The sequence below is a fragment of the Silene latifolia genome, chromosome 9 (assembly GCF_048544455.1).
Source record: "Silene latifolia isolate original U9 population chromosome 9, ASM4854445v1, whole genome shotgun sequence".
In the NCBI taxonomy this organism is placed as follows: Eukaryota; Viridiplantae; Streptophyta; class Magnoliopsida; order Caryophyllales; family Caryophyllaceae; genus Silene; species Silene latifolia.
The window spans coordinates 22,308,158-22,336,038 of NC_133534.1; the positions used below are offsets into that span (position 1 = coordinate 22,308,158).

The 27,881-nt window shown below is 37.4% G+C and overlaps 2 protein-coding genes, 1 long non-coding RNA gene and 1 other non-coding gene across 4 annotated transcripts; all 4 read left to right on the forward strand.

Annotated features, from left to right (window-relative positions):
* The first annotated feature begins 10,701 nt into the window (after positions 1–10,701).
* LOC141600705 (uncharacterized) lies at positions 10,702–12,288 on the forward strand. The gene has a single exon (XM_074420950.1). It carries the CDS (start codon positions 10,702–10,704, stop codon positions 12,286–12,288), a length of 1,587 nt encoding a protein of 528 aa, XP_074277051.1.
* Positions 12,289–15,826: 3,538 nt separating this feature from the next.
* On the forward strand, positions 15,827–16,331 carry LOC141602508 (uncharacterized). The gene is made up of 3 exons (XR_012524490.1): positions 15,827–15,852; positions 15,956–16,081; positions 16,179–16,331. It is a non-coding gene; the product is annotated as an uncharacterized LOC141602508 (long non-coding RNA).
* Positions 16,332–16,508: 177 nt separating this feature from the next.
* On the forward strand, positions 16,509–20,210 carry LOC141600706 (uncharacterized). Its single transcript, XM_074420951.1, has 8 exons — positions 16,509–16,733; positions 16,832–17,101; positions 17,190–17,488; positions 17,880–18,062; positions 18,156–18,263; positions 18,345–18,420; positions 19,692–19,790; positions 19,907–20,210. The coding sequence occupies exons 1-8, from the start codon at positions 16,509–16,511 to the stop codon at positions 20,012–20,014; spliced, it is 1,368 nt and encodes a 455-aa protein (XP_074277052.1). The 3' UTR covers positions 20,015–20,210.
* Positions 20,211–22,298: 2,088 nt separating this feature from the next.
* LOC141603509 (small nucleolar RNA R71) lies at positions 22,299–22,405 on the forward strand. The gene has a single exon (XR_012525381.1). It is a non-coding gene; the product is annotated as a small nucleolar RNA R71 (small nucleolar RNA).
* Positions 22,406–27,881: the final 5,476 nt, after the last annotated feature.

Genomic DNA, 27,881 nt, shown 5'->3' on the forward strand with positions numbered 1-27,881 from the left:
AACGACACTTCCAAGTGCAACATCTCACTCTGGGACAATCCCGTCTCCTCTAAATGCATGCAAAAAGGACGAAAAGGAGCATGGTTCCACCACTTTCGCGATCATTCCTATAAAAAGGACAAAATACACCAAAGTAGCCAATTCGGGGCAAAATACTATAAAAACAGTATAGAAATGCATAGAAATACGTGCTGAAATAGGCTAAAAAGACTATACATTAGGCACGTATCATTCCCCCTCAAAGGTCTCCTTCACAGCATCCAGCGGCTTGAATGTCTGGTCTTGAGCGTTGAACCACTTGAGCACTTCACTCACGTTGTTGGGAATGATATGAGGACAATAGTCGATGAGGCTTACATCTCCTTGCAGAAAGAGATGTTCATTAGGGTTGTTTTCATCACTTGGTTGGCTTAGGGATGAATCTGTCAGTTCATGGTTGTCTATCATATTTTGAATAACATGTTTCAGTTTGAAGCATGTTTCAGTGTCATGACCTTTTCCTTGATATTGGCAATAGGCATTGTCGTCCCAGAAATGGCTTTTCTTGCATTCAGATGGGTCCGGAGTGCGCCCGATTGGTTGTAACTTCCCTTCAATCACAAGCTTTTGAAGAGCTGCGACATAGGTTATGTTGAGGTTGGTGAATGTCTTTTGAGAACGTTCAACGTTGCTGTTTGACTTGAGACATTCAGGAGGATTGTCTTTACTGAGAGATGCAATTATGATTTTGCCAGCTTCAATCATATCTTGAATGGCATTCTTGAGTTTGAAGCAGGTTTCGGTGTCATGGCCCTTGCCTTGATGGTATTGGCAATAGGCCTTTTCGTTCCATGCACGACCTCTTTTGTGTTCATGTTTGTCCGGAGTCGGACCAATAGGTTGCAGCATTCCTTCTGAAGCAAGTATCCCTAGAGCGGTGCCATATGCTATTCCCAGATCTGTGAATATCCTTTGATGTTTCCAACGGTTCCCACATTTGTGTTTTTGGGGATGTTTTTGTGAGTTTTTTTTTTTGGTAACCCTGAGCGGAAGCATAATTTGGTTGTTGTCAATGGGAAGTTTTGAGGAAATTGCTTGATATTTTGAAAGGGATGTTGGTGAGGTGATTTCATGTTCTTTGTTGGTAGGTTCGTGGATGTAGGAATCATCGGATGACTCCTCATTTTCAACAGCTGTTGGTTGGTGGACGGAGGGTTGGTTTTCTCCTTGGTGGTCAGCTTCATTTTCAGTACTACTAAACCTTTTCTCCAAATTAGCTACCCGAGTGTTCAAGTCGTCAATAGCCACTTGCAGCTTTGAGAATATGTTGTTGATGGAGACGGAGAGCATCATTATAGCGCCTTGTATGCCATCCTCATCAATTGCATGAATTTTTTCATCGTCAGGAGAGATGAGGTGAGAGAAATCCAGGGAAGATTCCTGACTGTGTCCAATAAGGTTTTCTTTGGGGTTGGTTTTGTTGTTTGCTGAGGGAGGTTGTGGTAACTCGCCCTTTTCAATCATGTCAAGGATGACACCTTTTAGGGGGGGACATATTTCAGTATCGTGGCCGTGGCCGTGGCGATATTGACAAAACAGTTTTCCATCCCACCTACGTCCTCGCTTGTTTGGTAGAGGATCTAGAGTTGGACCAATTGGTTGGAGTTTTCCTTGGGAGATTAGCCTTTCCAAGGCTGTGACATAAGGCATACCCAAATCAGGGAAGGACCTATGAGGTCGTCTGGTTTTGGTTTGGTCGTTGGCCAGTAGCCGGCTTTCAAGAATCTTAACCCTTTGCTCAATATCAGAAGAGGGAAGATTCTTGGTTATTATTTTGTCCTCAACATGGGAGAGACGAGTGCTCAAGTCTTCCACGGTATCTATGAGTCGAAGGACCATGTTGTTGGTTTCAGCAGAAGTCATGGTGGATGCAGACTGATCGGCTTCTTGAGTTCCTAGTTGGCGATTGATGGAACCCAAGGAATTCCTATTTGACATAACGATAGGCGTTATAACTTGTCTTGGCAAGAGGTTGCACAAACAAAGGCAAGTACGACACATATGTACAAAAGGCAGTTTTGTCGTGAAGACGCGACGGTGTGACTAAGTTATGAGTTCATTAAAGATCATGAATGACCTCTTGTGTTTGAACTCTTGGTGCATGACGTTGAATTTAGACTCGAGTGCCGACCTTGGCATAGTGATGCCAAGACAAACGACTTCTGACTCAGTTTGGATGTGTGTTGATGGCGTGACACCGTTGGATAAGACATGTACACAAACTTGGCCTTTGACCCGTGATGTAGGGGAAAGACGGGTTTGATACCCGACGGACATTGACTCTGCTAACATAATTGAAGATGTTTCGACCATTAGGCGACACGACCTAGACCAGAAGGTAGGTACTAACTTCGGCGGAGACTCGACGCTATCTAGACGACTTGACTTGAAATCGACTGGACTCTAATCGACTCGAGGTTGAATCAGAATGGTGGACTGAAATTTTCGAAAATAGAAATTTTCAAAAAGATTCATTTGTCACTTTATGGACGGCTTCCGAAGAGTAGGGATCTTTAGAAGGTCGGCTAGTTTAAATGGTTGTCTTAAGTTTGCTTTCAAAAGACGGTTTGAATTGAAATTGCGGCGGCTCTGAAAACAATGTGTTTCTTCCGAAGACAGCTTTTGAAATTCCGAATCACGGATATGAAAATCGAGAATCGAAGAATTTGGAATCATCATCACGATGGCCATGAAAACGGTTAAGTTTGTTTTCAAAGGATTTAAATTGGGTTGAAATTTGAAAACGGTTAAATTTGTCTTCAATAATTTTGAATTTGAAAACGGTTAAATTTGTTTTCAAAGATTTGAAATTTGAAAACGGTTAGATTTATTTTCAAATGATTGCGTTTGAATTTGAAATTTGAAAACGGTTTAATTGGTTTTCAAAGATTTGATTTTGAATTAAAATTTAAAAATGGTTAAATTGGTTTTCAAAGGTTTGATTTTGAATTTGAAACTTGAAAACGGTTAAATTTGTTTTCAAAGGTTTGATTTTGAATTGAAATTTGAAAACGGTTAGATTTGTTTTCAAATATTCGATTTTGAATTGAAATTTGAAAACGGTTAAATTTGTTTTCAAATGATTTGAAATTGGATTTGAAATTTGAAAACGGTTAGATTTGTTTTCAAAGTTTTGATTTTGAATTGAAATATGAAAACGGTTAAATTGGTTTTCAAATGATTTGAAATTTGATTTGAAATTTGAAATTTGAAAACGGGTAAATTTGTTTTCAAATGATTTGATTTTGAATTTGAAATTTGAAACGGTTAAATTTGTCTTCAAATGGTTTGAAATTGGATTTGAAATTTGAAAACGGTTAAATTTGTTTTCAAAGTTTTGATTTTGAATTGAAATTTGAAAACGATTAGATTTGTTTTTAAATATATGAAATTTATTTGAAATCTGAAAACAGTTAAATTGGTTTTCAAATTGAGTTTTGATTTAAAATCTGAAAACGGCTAGATTTGTTTTCAAAGATTTGAAATTGGATTTGAATTTGAAAACGGTTAAATTTGTTTTCAAAGATTTGATTTTGAATTGAAATTTGAAAACGATTAAATTGTTTTCAATGATTCGAGAATGGAAATTATGAGGATTGAATCCGTCATTACGGCGGGTTAAAAAACCGTTTTAACCTTGAAAGAAGGTATGCAAATCGAAAATCGTGAGAATTGAAATTGTTATTACGATGGCTTAGAAAAGCCAAATTTGATTCGAAAAATGAGATTCGAAATTTGAAAGTTGCATGGGTTGAAATCGTCATTATGACGGTTTGAAAAACCGTTTAGTTTGAAAATTGATTTTGAATTTTGAAAATTCGGGGGTAGAATTCGTCATTACGACGGCGTAAAAAGGGGCACTTTGTGAATGCAACGGTCGGCGAGAGACCGAGGTTTGAAATGGCCATTATGACGACGTAAAAGGGTATTTTGAAATGTTTTGTGAAAAACCGAGAGTTTGAAATCGTCATTACAACGGCATGAAAAGGTTTAATTGAAATGGTTATAAAAACCGGGTTTTTAAATGGCCATTATAACGGCATGAAAAGGTGCATTTGAAATGGTTGTAGAAAACCGGATTTGAAAATCGTCATTACGGCCTAGAAAGGCGTTTTAATATGCAACGGTCGGCGAAAGACCGAGGTTTTGAAATGGCCATTATAACGGCGTGAAAAAGGTGTTTTGAAATGGTTATAAAAACCGGGTTTTGAAATGGCCATTATAACGGCATGAAAATGTGCATTTGAAATGGTTATAAAAACCGGGTTTGAAAATCGCCATTATGACGGCATAAAAAGGTGTGCAACGGTCGGTCAAAGACCGAGGTTTGAAATGGCCATTATAACGGCGCAAAAAGGTGCTTTGAAACGGCTATAAAAACCGGGTTTGAAAATCGTCATTACGGCGGTAAAAAAAGGATTCTAATGGTCGACGAAAGACCGAGGTTTGAAACGGCCATTATAACGGCGCGAAATGTGTTTTTGAAAGTTTGAAAATGACACGGAAGGACTTATGATCATATAGCACATAAGCACTCACAGTTTCATTATATTATGCATAATGCTGACACGGGTTTTGGCTTAAAAGGGTGGGTTACACACCAAGTAATCAAACCCCGATTTGCGAGAGTGATACCAATCCAAAAAAAATGTGTAAGGAGGGTGACCTAGCCTCGTGCTCGAAGGTGATGAAAGCTCTTTGACGAAACAGAAATGTGTAACGTCAACGGTATGCTTGACTCAATCGGGCTTCAAAACGCGGGGATGAGAAAACTCACGCCGACGAGACGAGCCAATTGGTCGATAAAGGTTAGGTTGTGGGTCCGGACAAGGAACCCGACTTATGATCGTAATATCAATTAATGCACTTTAACTATGACCTCGTTCGAGTTTCACCTCTAAGGATCACAAAGACACAAGTGTCCTAGTTTTCCCAAGCGGAGTCGCCAATCTGTGGACATGCAGCAGTCTAGAAAGCCACGCTCGGTGACGTAAAAATGCTTTCGACCGGATTGCTTTAGATTGGTCGGTTTCGTCTCGGTAAAGGTCTCGAAATGATTAGATATGTTCGGAGTCGCCACCAAGCATTTGTGGGATGCTTGGAACCCGTTCGAATCCACTTTATACCTAGGTCAATCAAGGCAAAAATCGGTATTTGACATAGGTGCTAAAGATAAGGACTCGTCCCCCTTTTATCATTCTATGCCTAAAATGACTCTCGTACGCCCTGGATAAGGTCATCCACTATCCAAAGGTTCTGAGGAAGGGGTGAGGGTACGTATTGGGAAGCCCTTTAATCGGATACCCAATCCCGCCCGCGTTAGCGGCCTCTACTGATCGATCGTGGTTGTTTAAGTGCAAGAGTTGATAAAACGGTGTAAATGCATGAATGCGCATCCAAAAGTTTAACCTAACATGTGAGCTTTCTAAGTTGGTTTGTTTATCCATGTACCAAGAAAATGGTGTCAAAGTTGGATTTAGATTGGTTTGCATGTGAAAACGGAAATTAAACATCCATTTACCAAATTCGGGTTATGATGCTTAACACGATCCATTATTTGAAAAAGGGTGTCAAATGACAAAGTGTAAAAACGTCAGCTTGTCAATCTGATACGTCATGTATTCGGATTAACCGTAATCGGGATTGTCCTAGACAAGTGCTAAAAACAAGTCAGAATAGCGCCGGGCAGCCCCTTTGGGGCGCGAGCCTATTGGCGAGAGAAGAGGCTCTGCCCTGGTTTTGAAAGATGGAAACATGCGGCCTCTTGGGTCGCGAGCCATGAGCCGACCCAAGGGGGCCTCTACTGGTTGTTTGAAAAGGTTGTTTAAAACCGTATTTGTGATTAAATAATTTGCAAGTATTGTTTGCATGATTCGGAATAATTACTATTATGTTAGTAATATTCGTTGTCGGACTTGCATGTTTGAAAAGCATAATAAAATGGTAAAAGGAAAATGTTTGATTTGAACTAATTATGTTAAGTTCAATTATTTGTAATTAATTATGTTAACACTACTACAATTTAAGGCTACGAGAACGCCACTTAGAGAACGGTTGGTAACGGAACTGTTCTCTTTTTTTTTTTTTAGGTTAGGCGGGCAATTATGAATTCTAAATATAATGGTTATTGGGTTGAACCGTTCTTGTAGATAAACAAAGAGAACGGGTTGGTTTGACCAACCGTTTTCATACAAACTAGAAATTTCATTCAGACCGCTTCATCCTCTGCACCGTTCTCCTTCATCTGTCATAGAGAACGGCTCCGTTCCCAACTGTTCTCCTTCATAAATTTCTAATTAATTCAATCAAATGAAAACTTGGCGTTTACACTTCTACGTACTGCACCCTAATTGTTTCCTTCGCACAGTTTGATTATCACCATCGCAAGTTTTAATTTCAATCAAATTATCAGTTGCCCCTTCTTGTCAGTGCTTGCTCGTACTCCGGCCACCGCCTTATTGTCGTTGGTCACTTGTGTTTCATCGCCGTTGATCGTTGCTGCTGGTAAGATCGTTTTTCATTATTTTTAATGTTAGCTTTAATACTACAATCTTAGATTATATTATCTGCTTATTTCATTGATCCTTGCTGCTCGTCTTTCATCATTGTTGTTGATTGTATACTTTAATGTATGCTGATGTTAGGGTTTAGTATTTGGTGATGCTAGGGTTTAGTAGTTACGGGTTTAGTTCTGATAAGAGTGGAAATTTTTTGTTTGATCGATACAAATAATGTGAAAAATTGGTTAACTTTTATTTTGCTTTGCTGAATTCAAATTTCTCGAGTAAGGATAGTCAGTGTGATACATCTACAAGGGAGTTAGGCTTAAGTCAGACAGAGGAAGGGAGAAATTCAGAAAAGAGCACCCATATTATCCACAGTTTCCACAGAGAAAAATTGTTCGCACTTAAATAACCAACTCTTTACATCATCACCATTAAATAAAGGAAATTTAAGTTTAGTTCTATGAGTATTACCTCCGGTGAAAAAAAATGACAGCGCATTCAGAGAAGGCACAATTGAGCTGCTACTTCTTTCACAAGATTGACTCATGAGATACTGTTGTCAAAAGCTGATTCTGTAATCATATAAAAGAATGACGTGTTCTCACCGCTTCATATGTTAATGTGCCAGATTGAGAAACAATTCCAATACGACCCGGTTTGTGGATGTAGCCAGGCATAATTCCTATCTTGCACTCTCCTGGTTTAATGATGCCAGGGCAGTTTGGACCTATTAGTCTGGTTTTTGATTGTTTGTTGAGTGCAGCTTTTACACGAACCTGAACAAAACAAATAACAAATAATGAATAATAAAGAACAATATTGCAAGTGAAAAAGGCCTCTACTTAAAAACTCCACAAGAAAATACAAGTATGAATAATAAAGAACAATATTGCAAGTGAAAAAGGCCTCTACTTAAAAACTCCACAAGAAAATACAAGTATACTTATCTATCAGTACGACTATTCTTAGCGACAATAAAAGAAGACTGTTTTGCTCAGTATAAATTGTTTACAACTATAAATATTGCTGACAAAAGGCAGTTGAATCACATAAAAGCAAAAGATCAAATTATAGATCATCAATTGATTTCAAAATATGAAAACACCAAGTAGTAACTCCAAAAAAAAAACATTAACTTAAACCCTGGCTTCCTTCAATTATTCCCGCAATGATTCTGATCTACAGCCATATAACAAGAAATCAACCTCTTTTGTGATGATTCACGATTTACCACATATCTTGGAGAAAAAGAGGGGGGATGCAAGCAAGTGAATGAGTGAAAGAAATTTATGCATGCTCATAATAGATAAACTTAACGTGGCACACGTGGAAAAGGAAAGTAGCTAACTGCTTGCTTTATGATTTACATCTCGAGTATTGAACCCTCAGTACTCCTTAGTTATCAAAATAAGAATGGTTCTATGGTAGTACACCCTTCCCTTTCCAGGTGAAGGGACAAGAACACATACTGTATTAAATAATGATATATCAGGTCATAACTCATATCATCAATGTCAAGAAGTCAGTAAACCTGAGTAAATACTCCGTACTAATAAGCCATATTGATAGCACAACCAACAATGAAAAGACATTAATGAATCAAATAGGACGTAATGTAAACGATATTGATAAAGAGTATAAGACAGTTATTGATAAACAAGCATCCTTGATAATCCATAGAAGATAGCTCACCATGTCATGCTGAGGAATTCCCTCAGTGATGCAGACGATGAGATCCAACTCAGCTTCCAATCCTTCCATAATTGCTTTAGCAGCAAAAGGTGGGGGGGACATATATGACTAATGCATTGGCCTTTGTTTCAGACTTTGCTTCTGCAACGGAGTTGAAAACAGGGAGCCCTAGATGCTCACTTCCACCCTTTCCTGGAGTAACACCACCAACCTAATAACAACAATGATTAATGAATAACCAAAGCAACTTCAATTAGAAATAAAAAAAGTCCATAAATCAACAAAGCTACTCTATTAAGACTAGCTACTTTACCAGATTAAGTTGTGCTTAATTTTACTTCTATTCTGGTTGTCAGTCTCTTTCTGTTGCAGCTTCTCTGTGTTTGTCTATCTTCATGCTCCAAAAGAGTCGTTCTATCAGTTTTTAAAGCAAGTGCCCATATCCCATATATAATGTCAAATTAAATATATTTGTAATATTAGTTGCTTTTTTCTATTATATAGACCAATATGGATCGTACGTGGATGATGGATGGGAAAAGAGGTGATCCTAAATATGATGCCGGTTTAGCTAAATTTTATGAATTCGTTAGTGTTCCGGGTGTAATTCCAGAGCAGTTATAAGTTACCACCCGTGGCTTGTAGAATGATGTCTTGAGTTGGATCCCTCGTCTCTGTCGTTCCTCTCGGCCTCTCCTGCAACAATGAACGAACTGAGGGCTTGGCCTTGTGCCAAGCGTACTCACTCCGACGCTCAAGTCAGTAAACTTAGAGGGATAAGTTGTTATTACTTGGCTAAGGATGTATTGTAGAGAGATAAGGAAGATATTACCAGATGAATAGTGATTCTTAGGTTTATTTATGGATCCTTTCCTCAATGAAGGTTGAGGAGTATTTATAGGCTTTCACCTTTTGTCACGTAGTGGCCAAGTGGCCAAGTGGCTAGCAGATGGAAAGACCGTTCTACCCTCGGCCGATGGACCTATGGCAGGCCGGCCGAGGGTCTTGGATATGAGTACGCGGATATGTGTCCCGGCTGGCTGGTTGCCAGGCCGAGACCCCAGGTGACAGGCCGATGGGTTGCATCGGCTTGGCTGTCTAAGTCGTTGACTTTGCTGTGGATATCCTTGACCTTGCTCAATATGTTGACTTGGTCAGCGGTGCAGAATATGCCCCATCAGTTAGAAAGAATGTGAAAGACAAGTCTAATATGCCATGCCCTTGTGAAATGTGTCTGAATATCAAATATATGAGCTTCTCGGATGTTAAAATCCATTTAGAAAAGCATAAATTTAATTCAAAGTATAAACTTTGGAGGTTTCATGGGGAGTTTAGAGTGGTACAGAGAATGGAGGAAAATATGGGAGAGACTCAGATTGAGGGGGGAAGTCTTCCTATAGATAAAGGTATCGACTCACTTTGGAAGATTGGATCGGGATATGAATTCTTGTGATATGAATTCTCGTGTCCGCCGACGAGTTTGATGATAATGAATTAGAAAAAATATTACGAGATCGGTTAATTGAGGACGGTCTTGAAGAAGATAACCCTTACGTAGATCATGATCCCGCTGATATAGATGACATTCTAGGTGAAGATGAAGAACCCGATGTTACTAATTTAGATGACATCACAAGCATTGTATTAGAGAAGCTAAAAGACGCTGAAATGCCTTTGTATAAGAGTTGTAAGAATTATACAAAATTGTCAGCCGTTGTTAAGCTATATAATTTGAAAGCAACAAATGGGTGGAGTGATAAAAGTTTTACCCACCTCCTCGAATTATTGAAGGACATGCTTCCAGAAGATAATGTTCTTCCTAATCGTACATATGCAGCCAAGAAGATACTTAGAGGAATTGTTATGAAATATGTGAAGATTCATGCATGTCCTAATGATTGTATATTATATCGCAAGGAATATGAGAGTTTCACTCATTGTCCAGTTTGTAATGAATGGCGATATAAAAAGAAGGAGGGGATCCCAGCAAAAGTTTTGTGGTATTTTCCGATAATACCCAGGTTGCGACGACTCTTTGCAAATAAGGAAGATGCAAAGTTGTTGACATGGCATAAAAATGCAAAAGTTAATGATGGCAAGTTGAGACACCCGGCTGATGGTTTAGAGTGGAAACACATTGATTCCAAGTATCCTGAATTCGGGAAAGAACCCAGAAATCTTCGACTTGCACTCTCTACTGACGGGATGAATTCTTTTGGGAATTTAAGTAGTCAACATAGCACTTGGCATGTGCTTTTAGCTATTTACAATTTACAATTTACCTCCATATGTGTGCATGAAAAGGAAGTATTTGATGCTGTCCTTATTGATTTCTGGTCCCAAAGAACCGGGTAATGATATAGATGTTTACTTGGCGCCCCTTCTTGACGATTTGAGAACACTATGGGATGAAGGAATAGAAGTCTTTGATGCGTACCAAAATAGTTTTTTCAATTTGAAAGCAATGTTATTATGCACTATATCTGATTTTCCTGCATACGGTAATCTTTGTAGACATATTGTGCATGGGAAAGAGGCGTGCCCCTTGTGTGCAGAAGATGTTGACTCTTCTTATTTGAGGTTTTCTCGAAAGCAGGCTTTATTAAGATACCGTAAATTTTTGGAGGAATATCATTCGTATCGCAAGCAACAAAAAGCTTTCAATGGAAAACCTGATCATCGTCCATGTCCTAAGATATTAAGCGGTCATGATGTATATCAAAAGGTGAAAGATATTAAAATTACATATGGGAAGAAGGGTTCTAAATTAGCATCACGGGGATACAAGAAGATGTCTCCTCTTTTTGAACGACTCCCATATTGGCGGGAACTCTCCATAAGACATTGTTTGGATGTTATGCATATCGAAAAGAATGATTGTGACAATATTATCAACACTCTTTTGAATGTCCCAAATAAGTCAAAAGACAATGTGGCAGCTAGGAAGGATATGGTGGATATGAAAATTCGACCCGAGTTGGCCCCGCAAGAGAAGGGAGGACGGACTTATTTGCCTCCTGCTGCCCATACACTCTCAAAAAAGGAGAAAATAAAGTTTTTTGAATGTTTGCATGGTGTTAAAGTGCCAGAGGGATATTCTTCGAATTTTAGTAGCCTCGTATCAATGCGAGATCTCAAGCTTACTGGTTTAAAATCTCACGACTGTCATACTTTGATGCAACAATTACTAGTTGTGGCCATACGTAACATTTTACCTACAAAGGATCGATATGCCATAACCAAGTTCTGTTTTTTTTTTAATGCCATATGTAACAAAGTTATTGATCCTGGAGAGTTAGAGGATTTGCAAAATTTAGTTGTCACTTCTCTTTGTCAATTCGAAATGTACTTTCCTCCTTCATTTTTTACAATCATGGTTCATTTGACCGTACACTTGGTAAGAGAGATCAAGTATCTAGGACCTGTTTACTTAAGTTATCAATATCCTTTTGAAAGATTGATGAAAGTATATAAGGATTATACGTCAAATAGATATCGTCCTGAAGGGTGCATTGCCGAGCGTGCCATCATCGATGAAGCACTTTCTTATTGTTATACACACTTATCAAATTCTGAGATACTTGGGATCCCTAAGAATCGACATAGTGAGTGGATGAAGGGCAAAGGTCTTAGGGATCACGTTCGTCAAGATATGGCATTTGATAAGTGGCATGGAGCACACACATATGTCCTTCATAACGAGGATGAGGTACAGCCGTACATTGAGGAACACATGGTTTTCTTGAGGGACAAGCATCGAAATAAAACCGAGATGTGGATCGGAAATGAGCACAACAAGACATTTCGAGCATGGTTCAAGGGTCGAGTGATAGAAGACTTGCAAAAATATCCTGATTATATTTCTTCTAGATTAAGAAGGCTTTGTTTCGGCCCAAATACATATGCATCTTCTTATAGTGGTTATGCCATTAATGGGTGCACCTTTTACACTCGTGAGCAAGATGACAAGAGTACGAAGCAAAATAGTGGGGTAAGTGTAGAAGCTGAAGCCATGCACTTTTCTAGTTCAAAAGATAAGAATCCAATTTAAAGTAAGATGCATTATTACGGAATTATTGAAGAGATTTGGGTGTTAGATTACACAGATTTCGATATCCCTGTTTTTTGGTGCAAATGGTGTCAAACTAATACCGGTGTCCGTAAGGATGAATTAGGATTCACTTTGGTGAATCTTGATAAAAGTGGACATAAGTAAGATCCTTTCATTTTAGCCACACAAGCCAAACAAGTGTTTTATGTGACCGATCCAAAAGATAAAAATTGGTCAGTTGTTTTATCCGTAAGGAGTAGGCGGGATGTGGATAGTTTTGATGAAGATGTTGTATATGAGGGTTTTGATCGTAATGTATCAGGTTTAGATGATATGTATACTGTCAATAGTTCGAGTTTATATACGCGTGATGATCATAACGAAGAAATATGGATTAATACTGACACCCCTTCCAGAAAACGCCTTCGTGTTGTTGAAAAATGAGTAAGTCATGATGATTTATTTTTATTATAGTTATTCTTTATAAAATCCTGTGCGCTGCCTTCCTGCATCATCAAGGATTCTTCCAATATTATTTCTAACATTTCTAGCAGAAATCCTAGAGTAGAAGTATCTATTATTAAGATCACCAAGGTGGAGGTGCTGGATTTTTGCCCTTTGAAAGAGAACTTGCATCTCAACTCTTTTAACCGGAAGATACTCATGCACCAAGACCTTCTCCTCCCCAAGAAGAATAGAATCCAAGGGAGAACAACTAAGTTTATCCTGACATTGCTTAAAGGCATGTTTACAGTTTGCCACTTTGTCAGAAAGATTAGTAAAGGAAGAAGTGTGAAGCTTCCTTAATCCACTTTTTAGCCTTTTAAGCTTCTGAAATAAGGAGGCTATATGCCCTCCATAGTAAGAATAACTCCAACCCATATGCACAGTATCCTGGAACTTAGGGGAGAGAGCCCAACAGTTCAGATCTTTTTTTTAGGTGAAATGTGAATTAAATTAATAATGGTTTAGGTCTTACTCTTAGGTGAAATGTGAATTAAATTAATAATGGTTTAGGTCTTACATTACTCTGGATAAGTCAAACTAAAGCAGTTAAATTAGAAGTTGTATGCCCATAATCATGCTCATTGCACCAGGAACATAAGTGACATGAGGACGCCTTGCCATTGTAGCTGCATTCTCCTTCATAGCTTCAATCTTCCTTAACTCGATCAAACCCATTCCTGCAGATGCAGTTGCCTCTGAAATCAACTTGGCGGCCTCACTTTCTCCTTCTGCCCTTATAACAGCTGCGCGCTTCTCCTGCTCTGACTTCATCACCACATACCTTATAAGGAAGGGCGCATCTAACCAACACCAACCTACCTACCTACCTACCTGCATAACTGAGCCACTTTACCCCCAACCCCTTATTTTAACCTGCTGTCTCAGAAGCTTTTGATATATTTATGTTGATATATTTACAAAATTTGATATATTTACGTCTTATTTATGTTGATATATTTACAGAATTTGATGAGTGTGTAATTTGTTAATGCAGGCCAGGTTGATCGATGGGCTCACAGAGGTGTAAAGGCACTCAGAATACTAACTCTGATGAATCAGGCAAGAAGAGGAAGAGAAGGTCTAAGGAGAGGGGTCGAACAGTGTTGGCCTTAGTTTCAAAAGCACTTAAGGAGAAGAAACCAATTGAATTATAGTGGGATAAAGTGCATAGATTACCTACAGGAACGTACGCTGGGAAGTTTAGTAGCTGGGTTGGCGTTACTACTCGGAGGCATGTTAGTTGCGCAGTGGAAACGTGGGACCATGTGGATGATGTCACGAAGCAAGAAATTTTGGATAGTATCACGGTCAGTAATTGTCTTGGTTATCTGATAATTGACTTGGTTATTCTAAGCATAAAATAGTAAGTGTCAAAAACCAAGAGCATTTAAAGTTTCATTAGGATTAATTGAAAGTCGCATATCATTTTAACAGTTAGCTGAAGACTAATATACTCCTAGTAAAAAGTTTATATATAATAGCTCAGACTTTTTTTCTACCATTCTCCAAGTGTAACAAATTAAGATTTAAGGAGTAAGGGCAGCCACAAAGATGCAACTGTTTTATGCAATATCTTTGAAATGGTAAGCAAAATCAAGTAATTTTGTGCAAAGAAAGATACCAATCAAGTTTCGTGCAAAGCAGTTGTTTGTCAGGTAATTTTTCATCTGGTGATACACAAGACTTGCTACATAGAGTATCATCTGCTTGCAGCTGAATTTTATGCTGAAATTATTAGAATGAGAGTTCAACTCTTGTCCTTAAGTTCATCTGTTTGCCCTTTTTTCCAAATATGTTATGTATGTGACAAAGTTCAACAGCTTAAGCACTGTTCATGACAGTCAAAACTCCACATATGGATTTGGCTGATGAAGTATGCTCTAGTTGTTAGAGGTTGGTGGTACCGAATTACCCACAGGATATTAATTGGTTTATAAAGCTGATACTCCCTTGAGGAAGTTATCACACGTGATACAAAATTAGAGGTAAATCTATTATCACAGTTATTATGTATGGTTGCGTATAAGTCACGTCAGACGGAAGACAACATAAGGATAACTTCTCCTTATTGTGTTTGTTGCTGGTGTCTTTGTTTACTTCATTTAGCTTAAATAGAGTAACTTGCCATCACATACTCGGTTTCATGACATCAAATTCATCATGGTAAGCTTGTGCATAGGTAGTAACTTGCCATCACATAACTTCTTCTTATTGTGTTTGTGCCAAGCCAGAGCCTTTGTGTAGGGCGCTTTTGATATATAAATTACTAGGCCCTGGTGACAAACTTTGTCATTTGTGTAGGGCGCTTTCACCGTTATGGCAGACCGTTATGATTGGTGTCTCATAAAGGCTGGGAATTTATGGAGAAAGTGGAAATGCACCTTAGTCCGTAAGTGGCTATACGACGAGACAGGCGCAATACAGAGGACACCACCAACAAAAAAGTATGACTCAATAACACCTGAGGATTGGAATGTGTTTGTGGCATCTCACACTACTCAGGCATTTAAGGTAATATTCACTTATTAGGTTTGAACTTTTTAACACTAGGCACTGACTGGCTAGCCGGATCGATCTGTGAAGTTCGGTCCAGACTGATCCAGACTTGTAGCTTACCCAGCAGGTCTTTGGTTTTGGATTATCTGTTTTCAGGTCCCTGGTATGTTGCATACCGGTGATCTGGTAAAACCCAGTCAGGACCAAAGACCGGCTAAATAAAATTTTGTTCGTTGAAGGAGTGTATGAGTAGGTCAATTAACTTTCTCCAACACCACACACCGTTTTCAGTATCTTTGCTTTTGTCCAAATTTCATCTTTTCTGTGTAATTGCAATGAACTGCTTGTTTGTTTCTAAAGAACACGGTGCTTTCTAGCTCCAACACCACTCACCGTTTTCAGTATCTTTGCCTTTCCGCTTACTATATATAATTATTCTAACTACTTTATATGTTGTAAAATGTAAGGAAATAAGTGCAAACAACAAGAAGAATGCTTGTATGAATAGGACAAGGTTTGTTGGCTCTCGTTAAAAGTTACCGTGGGATTGAAGTTAAAATCGTAAGTACATACACCTAGACATACCTTTATAATTTATATTTATTTAAATCTGGAGGTTTTACTATACTCTTGACATTCTTAATTTTTTTTTTTTTTTTTGTAGAAAAAAGACTTTGCCAAAAATGGAGTGATATTGGAGGAAGTTGACCGGCACTTAACTTGGCTAAGGGGTCACACGCCTAATAACGGAGACCTGACCGAATATTACAAGGAAGTGGCTACGAAAATTGTAAGTTCTTCGATTTTTAAAACAAAAATTATTAATTTCTAGGAATTGACACAACTATATATGTATTTAAATAATATAATATTATGAATGGGTGTAGAAAGAACTAGAAAAAGAGGTGGAGGCAGGTACATTTAAGCCTAAGGGACGAGAAGATATACTAGCTAAGGCAATCGGCAAACCTGAACATGGTGGCCGTGTGCGAGGGGTTCCTGATGGCATATGCATAACTGAGTATTTTGGGAAGGCTCCTAAAAAGTTGCCGACAGAAGTAGAGCGTCTCAAAGAGACGGTAATTTATTATGTAAACATAGAATAAGAACGTCTCAAAATATTTATTATTTGAAAATTATTTTACTTTAAGCATAACCAATTTGTTGAATTTTTGTCTTACATGCAGATAAATACTCTGCAAACACAAGTATCAAATATGCAAAGTATGATGGTGCATTTTTGGCAAAGTGGTGAGAAGCCAAGTCAAGAATTATTAGAATGCTTCCTGAAAGGAATTTCTATGAGTACTCAAGGATCGAAAGCTTGTCCATCTACGGATGGTTCTCATAGTATCTCAATACAAGAGAGTGAGGAGCAATCCCATCCAGAGCCACACCGTAAAGAGATACCACATGAAGAGCCACCTAGCCAAGAGAAGGAGGCATCATCTTTTGATTTATCACTAAGATTTTAAGGAAACTTATTAATATATTTGCGTGACTAATGAGTTTGAAGTTCTGATTTTACTAATATTTCAAGGGGTGGAGAGACTGTGATTTATCATTACCCGAAAATACGAATAAGATAGTGGCATCAGGCTTGATGTATATGGAAAAAAAGACGGAGTTCATAACTGTTCACGGTAGATCACTACTTAATGGTTATAAGAAAGTAGAAATTAAGAAAGTACAATCTGGATCAGAAAATGATACGTTGCCTGTGCCTGTTGGGGATGATTTGATAGTATTGATTGATGTGAATGACTCATATGTTCACTGGCCTCAGAATCATATTCACAGTCCTAGTAAGGTAATTTTGTAGTTTTTTTTAAAATTAGAAGTATTATCTTATAATAAGTTAATATAAATATTAACTATTTTGTGAAAAAATAATAAAGATGGAAATCGTAATGAAGGAGAAGAAGAAGAATCATCAAAGGTCTGCACCACCTCTTGTCCCGACTATTCTGGGTGTAGAAGTTAGTAGTGAGTTTAAGCAAAAGTTGAGAACCCCGCTGATGAATTCTTTACTTCTCGAGGCTCGCGTATTGAAGGCGAGCGGATCACTGATTAACGTTTCGATTGATGACCATGTATTACAGCTTGATGACTACACTTCTCCGATTTCTTACGAGGAGCTTATTCATTGGTGTGACGAAGGCGAGATAGGTGCCTCTCACATTGCTATTTTTATGAGGTAAGCTTTCATTAATGACCATGTTCTGTCTATTTTTATCCGTAGGAAGCCAGCCGTTATTTTGTTTGTTGGACGTTTGAGAGTAAGAAAGGAATGGAATGAGTTGTCTAAGTACATGTACAACACCTCAGATCATCTAACTGCATTCTCAACCCGACACTGATTCCTACCTGGTAAATCAGTCCAGCATAAATCAAGCTTTAGACTTATTTCAGTCCGGAAAATCCATCATGCTTTTTTGTCCCTTGTATATTCAGAGAAATTGCGACAAATGATGCATTGTCAAACTCCTGCATAAATCAAGTTTTAGACAAATCACCTTGTTCTGAAATTTTTTTAGTACAATGGTTTTTATGAACTATTTGAACAATTTTAATTGAAATTGTTGTAGGTATTTGAGTGATCTTAGTGATACTATGAAGTCTACTAGTTTCTACGGATTCTTGTTCCCGGAGACGTTGTCTAAATTTGCATCTGTAACTGATGATTTACGATCAGATTATATAGCTAGAGTTATGACATGTACGCAGTGTGGCAGGGGTCGAAAACTGATATTTGCAGCTTATCACGAAAGGTATACATAAAGCTTTCCATTTTCGAACTTCTATTTATTTATTCCTGGCTATTTACGTGAAATTTTCTCATTGTCCTCTTTTTTTAATCAAAGTGATCATTGGATGTTGGCTGCAATTAATCCATCTGAAAGTATTGTGTATTGGTGTGATCCTGCTGGGTATACGGAGCCTCGAAAGTTTATCATGGAAATAATTAATAGGTAAATCATGTATATTACATGTTAGTGCGTGATTTGACTTATGTTTGACATGACGACTTATTTTAGTTAAATCACATACAGAGCCTTCGAGAAAAGAAACTCTATCGATCCACTAGCAAGGTTCGAGGCAAAACCAGTTACTTGGAGAATAATTAAGGTATATCTTTTATATTGTCAATATTTATTAGGAAAAAATAAATATCATTAGTATATCTTTTATAGAGGAAGTGTTCTGACCATGACCAGCACCATAATTCTGACATTAGAATGAAAGTGTCTGTTTTGGGCGGAGACCTTATAGTTTTGTTTTAGGCACTTACCCAAAAGGTCCAATACTAATGTAATTGGCATGAACACTTGTGAGCATGGCAAATCTCCTCTAATTATCCGCTGATGTAGAATGTGAGTTCTCACTCTAACAGGTCGGGGTAAGCGCTATAAGTGGTAATCATTGAGGCACAGGAATGACAGAATAATGTTGTTAATCTGTTTAATTCACCCTATATTTTAATAGTTAGATTGTCATGTGGATGTTGTAATGCTTCCTTAATATTGCAGCATAATAAAGTACAAGTGGAACTAGTTTGAAATGACTGAACTCTATACTAGAACTTGTAGTTGTGTTATGTAATTAGTAATTAATTAGCAACTTGTACTATTTCAAATTCCCAGTTCAAAATTTCTAAAGACAAAAAGATCTGTCTAATGATGTGAATTATGTCTGAGCTAGTAGACTGAAACCTTGATTTCATTTTCAACTGGATAGAGAAAGTGTTAGGACTGCAACCAACACCAGAATTTTGATGTTAGAATGATACTTTGATAATTTCTATTTTATACTAGTTTGAAAGAGTTGTAGAGTTGAAAAAATTGTTTGGCATCTAAGTTTTACCATCCCAGATATATGTTCTATTAATTGTGGCATTGTGAGAGACGACTTGTTTGTGTTGTCATTGCTTGATTCACATGTTTCATGGAACATTGTCCTTTCTATTATATCTACTAATATGCCATCAGATTTGTATGAATAACCTATTCTACACCATTGACTGATTGGGGGTCTCTTGGAGTAATTCTTTTATTTCCTTGAATATGGAGTACCTAGTACATATACAGCTACTGTCAATCCATTTTGAAAGTAGCTCTACATGTAGCTCTACATGTAGCATTTAGTTTTGCATTCTCGTCACTTTTTGCATCAGGCTTTATTTTGGCCTGTTTTCTGTCAGTTTTTGCATCAGGCTGGGAATTTTGGCATGTTAGGCTGATCAGTATTTTTGCATTCTCGTCAGTTTTGTGCAGCACCTGTTTATTTTTTGGCCTGATCAGTATTTGCATTCTCGTCAGTTTTTGCATCAGGCTTTATTTTGGCCTGTTTTTGGTCGGAGTAGATATAACATATGTATATGGGTTTGGTTTTTGTTTTAGTGTCCTCGCCAGCCTGATGGGAGCGTATTATGCGGGTATTATATTTGTCGATATATGTTGGAGCTAATCAAAGGAAGATATATTAATATTACCCCAAATGTATGTATTTTTTTCTTCATTTCAATTATTTTCATCGCTTTGCTTATTAATTGCTTTACTTTACACGTCATATATATAGCGTATTAACTAAATTTTTGGATGTCCTATATATATAGTTCATGCTTAACGCCCCAAAGACATATACGGTTGAGCAAATCGACGAGGTGCGGAATATTTGGGCTGAATTCACCCTCAATTTTAAGCCGAAAAGTAATGGTGGATGAAGCCGATTACAATTTCTTGATGTTCAATTCTTTTTGCACTTACATGCTACTAAGTAATAACGATTCAAGGATTTTTATTTATATTTTGCAAGTATGAAAGTACGTTTGTAGCCTATGCGCTATTACAAACATTAAACGATGTATATTTTTTCAAGGATTTGTCCTTGTTAATTCTAATAAAATTTGTTGCGTAAAATATGCTGGAGTTTCTGAATTTTAATGCAGGTTTAACTCTTATATGAGCTATATATACGATTCTATCGTGTAGGAATTACGATGAAATAGGAAATATAAAAAAAAAACACTTTTCAAAGAGAACGGTTAATTGTTAAACCTGTTCTATTTGAAATGGCACAAAATGGCGCCAAATGGTATATCAAAGAGCACGCCTTAACAAATAGGACGGTTGTATCGTCCCCCGTTCTCTTTGAAAAGGTTCAACAATGGTGCCAAACACTCCTGTCAAAGAGAACGCCTTAACAAAGAGCACGGTCCTCTTTTACACCCGTGTTGTTTGAAATATCAATGAGAGCGGTTCCCATTAGCAACCGTGCTATTTGAAATAACAACGAGCACGGGTTGACCATTTACCAACCATTCTCATATATCAAAGAGAACGCTTGGCCACAGGCCGGTTGAAAGACGCATTTAGAACGGTCCTTGACCGTTCTCCTTAATGGTTATTGTAGTAGTGTAATCATCATACTCGGATTAAACCGACATGATATAAAGAACCAAGGATGATTATGAATTATGACTAATATGTTTACAAATGTAAATAAATGAGAAAAATGGTAAACAAAAGAAAAGGGTGTTAAAATACCCATTAAAATGTAATTAACCAAATAATATAACCGAGTCACGAATTAAACCCTCATGGTATAAAGAACCAAGGATGATTTTTATGATGGTCAAAATATGTTTATCATAAAAATGAATTGAAACATTTGAAATGGTAAAAACCGTAAAAGGAAAGAAGTAAAAATAAAAGAAAGTGTTGAAGGAAAGACGAGAACAAGCACGGATGAGTCTGACCCGGACACCCACAAGAGGCGCGAGCTTCCATGCATAGCAAGGAGCTTCTGTCTCAGGCCAAAACTCGGTTTTGGCTCGTCTAACCTATATTTGAATCGTGTTATGCATTGTTCATGCATATAAACTCATAAAAACAGTAAATACATAAAATAAATGAGATATTTACACCCTCAAACTTACGTATTTTGATGTTTGCGACGTAGACGACTTTAGAGACGGTTTTCTCGTAGCGACTACTCATGATCAAAGAAGTTTAAAAGAGTGCTTTAAAAAAGGATTTTGTTTTGAAAATATGTTGAAAGTATGTTAATTAAAATATGTTGATTAATGTTGAGTTTGTCGAATGGGTCGGTCGAATTCACGGCTACGGTACCAAACAATATGTGTAAGGCTTGTGTTTACGATCGGTAGGTCGTAAACACATGTCGATTTTGTGACTTAGGAAGTCGAGTCTAGAAGTTTAAGGGAGTGGTGAGGGGGCGGACACTCGCGTGAGTATTGTGGTGTGTGATGGTGGGTATTTATAGAGAAATGTGGGATGGTAGGTCGGTCGGTTTTGCTTGGAGGCTAAGGAGACACCCCATTGAGGCGCGAGCTACCTCGTGATACAATGGGGTGTATTGTCCCTTTCGCAAATTTGGATTTTGCATTTGTTCTAACCAATGTTTTGTTGGTTGTGATTTGTGGTCATGGATGGTTTCTTAGCCGTGTAAGCTTCATCTTAGGTGATATTTGGGGTAGGTATTTTGTGTCCTTGACTCGGGTTTGACCCGTGTGAGTCGGGATTTGAATTTCGAGTCGGTTTTTGGTTCGGTGTCGGTTTAGACTCTAAATAGGGTCATTTTAATGGAAATGACACGATGAATAATTTTATGGCATTATTTTCGACATTTGAGCTTTGGGTTGACTCGGGTTGACTCAGGTTGACTTGAGTTGCGGGTTTCTGAGTCGATTTTGGGTTCGAAGACGGTTTTAACTCTAAATAGTGTTATTTTAATGCAAATGAAGTTAGAAAACTTTTGAAATCATTTTTCATATTCGAGTAGTGCATTAAACCGTCTCATGTATAGCCAATCCACGCACGCATATCAAAAACACGTTATAGTCCGATCATCATCGGGTGGTTTTTGGGAGGTGCAGATACTGGGTATCTACATCTACTGCCTCTTTTCCCGAGCCGGAATCTAGGTTCATTTTCATCTCATTGTTCAATCCCTCATAGAAGTTGTTTATTAATTCATCATCTCCAATCCCGTGATGGGGGCACAACCTTTGGAGTCCCTTATACCTTTCCCATGCCTTATAAAGGGTCTCATCATCATGTTGGGTAAAGCCTTGAAGCTCACTCTTGATTCTTGCGCTCCTTTGTGGTGGGAAGTACTTGTTCAAGAAGGCCATGGAGACATCATCCCAAGTCCTAAGTGAATCGGGCTCACAACTCTTCAACCATTCTTTAGCACTCCCCCTTAAGGAATAAGGAAAGAGCCTAAGGCGGATTGCATCCTCCGACACTCTATTTGCTTTATACATGTCACAACTATCCAAGAAATCATTAAGATGTTCATTGGGGTTTTCGGTTGCTCCCCCTCCGAATTGGGGGTTTCCTTGGACTAGTTGCAACAAAGTAGCCTTCACATCAAAATTATTTGCTTGAATAGGTGGCTTGACAATGCTTGGATTCACCACCTTCTTCGGAGCCAAATTGTCCCTCATAGGAACCGCGGCCATTGTTGCTTCTTCGGGAATTCCAAATGGATTCTCAAAAGTACCTGGTTCTTCTAGAACGTCTTCAACTATTAAATGTTCTTTGAAATTAGGAGTTTCTATCAATCCCCTTCTTCGGAGTGAATTGAGTCTTCTTGCAGTAGCTTCGATCTCGTGGTCAATCGGATGAATAGGTTGACCTCTTCGATTTCTCCTACTCGTGCAAAAAGTCTTACACACTCAAGAAAAGGATTAGTAGCACAAGAGACTTAGTCTAAACTAGAACAAAAACTATTAATATCTAGCCTTTGCTCCCCGGCAACGGCGCCAAAAACTTGATAGTGTCAAATTCAACCCCGCACGTGCACGGTTGTCATCGCGCAAAATTGAGGGTCGATCCCACAAGAAGCTAGGAAGATTACTAATTGTTTTAATTCTTAGACTTAGCTAAGTCGGCAATATTTAGATGAGGTTATTAAACTAACAACTATCCTAAACAAAATGAAATGCAATTTAACAAGAGAAGGAAAAATGAGCAAGAGAAGATTAAGTTGTAAATCAAATGATTAAAAGGCGTAGAACTCGGTTCTCCCACAACAATTCGTAATTCCACATCACGATTCCCTAGGCTAATTATTTGGGTAGACAAGCAAGGAGGAGATGGCTCTAATTCGCCTAAAACCCCCCTCTCGGGTTTGCAATAGGACACTAGCACTACCCACCAACCCCCCTCTCGGGTTCGAAGGTCGGAATCCCTAGCTTAACACCCGGCTCCCCCAAAAACATGCATTTTCCCAAGGTAGCCCAATATTGGCTAAGGTCATTAAGCCCCCATCGAATTCCGGGTCATCCCACTCCTCCTCTCGGAGGTCGATTTCAAACACTAGCCTAGAGGTACCCTCCCTTGGTTCTCCCTTTCGGTCTCAACCTAGATTAGCAATAAGACCAAATCCCGGGTACCCGACTCCCGACCTAACCAACTCTCGTTGGTGGACAAGGGTCACAAATCAACATTACCCAAAATTTACCCATAAATCTAATCAATCCTCTAGTCTACCCTTGCTAATCTCCCCCAACAATTAGCCTCTATGTGAACAATTAATGAAATTACTCATGTTGGGTTAAACAGAGTCCTAGTGAAAGACTACTCACTAATCATGGTTCTTAAGACAAAAGAAACAATAAAGATGGATTCTTTAAGCATAGACATGATGGGAGAATAAATTCTACAACTAATCATGCAATAAACCAACAAAATTATGAGGAAAGACAAATTAGTCTAAGATGGGTAAGGATTAAACCAAAAGACACAAACTTTAACAAAATAAACCTAAAGACTCAATCTTTGGGTGAAAAGAACAATGGTGAACAAGGAAAAGATGAACAAGAGAGAGAAAAACAACAATCAAACAACAAAGAGAAAAATTCTAACATAAACAACTAAACAAAACTTAAAAGAAAGCAAATTTAAACAAATGAAACTAAGGAGAGAAATTGTACCAATTCAATAGCAAAGAAAAGGAACTTGGATTGAAATAAGAAAGGAGAAATCTTCAATCTTGTTACAACCCAATTTCTAGTACTAATAATGAAGTAATTAATGAAGAACTTGTTCTAATTAAGGAAGGATTAGCAAACTAATTAGGAGATATTCAAACTTGGTAAGGAAAAAATATAGATCTAGGGTTGTGTGTTAAAATGAATTAGGGGAGGGGTATTTATAGTTTTACAAACAAATGGGGCGAAAATTACAAGGAAATATAAATGCGGGGAAAAGGGGTCTCGGCCGGTTGGTCGGCCACCGGTGCTGGACCGACACAAAACCCGCTGTAACTTTCAGCCAAAATTGAGTTGCCAGATATGATGAGCCGGTCAACCGGCTGCCGACTCTAAACCGGCTGTCAGGAGGGACTCTCAGCCGGCTGACCGGCTGCCGGCCGACCGGTTGGGAGCCCTTTTACGCCTTTCTTCAACCTTCTTTCCCATGCTTGTCCCGTGATGTTCTTAGCTAGCTTCTTTAGTCCTCTCGGGTCCCAAACCTGCATGAAAAGATATAAACTCGTAGTACGGGACTAAAGCTACAAAATGCAAGCTAAAGAGGTCAAAACCGTCTAGATTTAGGACAAAATGTATAGGGAAGAAGGGGTAAAGTGAGGCTAAATGACCACTCATCAGTGATCGTATTTTTAAGTTCGTGATCATTTTAAGCCCGTATTATTTTTACATTAGCTCGTATTCTTATCTTAATAGCTCGCATTTTATGTGCTCATAATTTTTAGCTCGTATTCTTTTAATAATAGTTCATATGATTGGTATAGAAATCTAACTCAAAGTATTGTTAGATGCATTTTTCCTTCTTGATGATGATGTAAATTGTTTCTCGTTCACCGAAATATTGTTAGATGCGTTTTTCCTCCTTAATGATGATGTCAATTGCTTCCCTTTCACCATTTTAGAATCAGAATTATGAAGAAGGGAGATTTGTCGACTGTCATTTAAGATAAATTTAGAGATGGGAAAGAGGAGGGTTTGTCGACTAAAGAGAAATCAGAGTTAGGGAAAAATGAGAGCGTAGAATATTTTATTTTTATTGGGCTTAGATGGTTTAATATATAATATATGGATCTGTTGTACAATATTACTGTACAATAGATTGTAGGATCCTATTTATAACCAAGAGGTCCTGGCTAGAACATATTTGAAAAGCACTTAGAAGAAAGATTGGGTAAGCGAAAAATGAGGCACGTTGCCTATAAGGCTATAATTCAGCAATGGCTATCAAAGATCAAGGGAAGACTCGTTGGAGCTAAATAGAGACAATTAATAGAAGAATGAAAGGCAGCAAACAGACACACAACCCTTACTACTCGAATCTATCATTACTTATCAATTGTATACATTATAATCAAGTGAAGCAATACTAAAGTCATAGTGAAATCTTCTCCTGGTTTGGTGTCGTGGTTTTTTCTCGTTTAAAAATTTTTCCACGTATAAATATTTGTGTTGATTGTGTTTTGTTCTTATTGTGTTTATCTCTTTCTGTCTAGCCAAAATATACCAAACCTTTCAGCCAATATTTATAGCTAGATCCCCCTGCATTATAATTCCTGATAGGACTTTCTCCGCTGCGTAAAATCCTGCTAAAACATCTAGAAGTTGAATTTCATTGTAATTCCCTATTTACTAAATGAATACGCAAAACTCTTATTTTTCTCGCCTAAATAATATTTCCTAAAATAAAGTATAGTATTTTTAGCATATATTATCTCACAATCTTTTAATGGTACAATCTTTTAATAAATTTAATATTTAAAATATCCCCTATCTACTAAAAGAATAGTGGATCTAATAATTTTCCCTGCAAAAAGCATCTTCTTAAATAAGGAAGATAATTACAATTATGTCCATATACTAAATAAGGAAATTAATAATTTTATTTTATTTTATTAAATTATATTTTCATTAATATTAATATTTTCATTAAATTATACGTATTCTTTTCACTATACTCTAAACTATATTCAATTAATTAAAATATAAATAAAATTAATATAAAACTATAAATTGCTACCTATTTTATTGATGTTATTATTTGAGAATGACTTGACCCATATTACGTATAAAACAAACTGTAAATCACTATTATTACTTTTGTGACAAAAAAAAATTAAGAGAACTTAAAAATTAAAATCATTGGCTTTGTGGTATAAAAAATAATTTGTTTAAAATACATTTCAGCGCATTACTTAATACTGTTGATTAATTGTCAGTTACAACATTTTTTTTCACAACAAAATACAATGACGAGAAAGTAAACTATTAATGAGATAGCACTATTTTATAAGTAATTTATTAAAAATAAAAAAACTATAGATACCGTGACGAGAAATATGAATAATTAATGAGATATCACTATTATATAAGTAATTTATTAAAAATAAAAAAACTCTATATACTGTACATTTATTGCACGGAGTCTAAACTAGTTCTAAATTAATTCACATCATACAGAAATTTATCTCCATTATTATATGATAAAAAACCTTTATACTTTTTTTTAAAATAATTGTACATAAAAATTCATTGACTTTTAATGATAAGTTGCACAAAAAATGTTAATAATAAAAATATTTTAAAAATAACATCATTAATTTCTCGGTAAAAAGAAAACTTTTATTAAAATATTCATTTCATAACATTTTTACAATTTTAATTTTTATTGCTCAAATTAAAATAAAGTGATGAGAAACATAAAAAAAATAAGTAAATTATCAATTTAATGTCCACAAATAATACGGAGTACACTAAAATCTAAAATGTAAAATTTTATAAATATCATTAGTTCTTTCATTAGCTGGCTTAAGATCTATCTCTTATGATAATGAAGGGGTAGCTATTTTTGCTTTACTCCTACCTTTTTATCTGTTTGTTAAGGTTGTTAATACGGGTTCGCAAGGTGGTGCTACTACAGGGGCGTCTCGAATAATTCGGAGGCCCCGTGCAAATTGAAACATGTTTTCACCAATGTGCTATCACACTTCTGTTAATATATATGGAGATTATTATGTATATAAGATTAATATTTTCATAATTTATACGAACACGAGGCCCAAAAATTTCGAGGCCTAGTTCGCGCGCTCATCCCGCACTTGGTCATAGCTGCCCCTGTGCTACTATAGGAGGCTAGGGTGCTGGGGGTGGTCAGACGAAATGGGAGATGAGAGATGTGGTAGTCTGGTCGACTGGCCATGCAGGGGAGGCGGGCGGTAGGGGGTATGGTTGTTGGTAGGGATGGCAGTGGGTCGGGGACCCAACCCAGACCCTGAGGGTCGGACCCTAATGGGTCGGGTATGGGTCTCATTTTTTCAGACCCAATGGGTATGGGTCGGGTATGGGTCTTAAGAAAATATTTGGTCCGGTTAAAGGGTCTATGTTATGAGACCCATACCCGACCCTTAGACCCTTTATTAAAGAAAAAAAAATCAAAATTACAACTTTTCTGAATTCATAACCCAACTAAAGTCTCTTTCTCTTCCCTCATCCCCTAAAGTGATAAAACTCAACCAAACTCTTCTGACAATACCACCACTCCACCACTGACACAAGAAAACCACCACCACAGCACTGA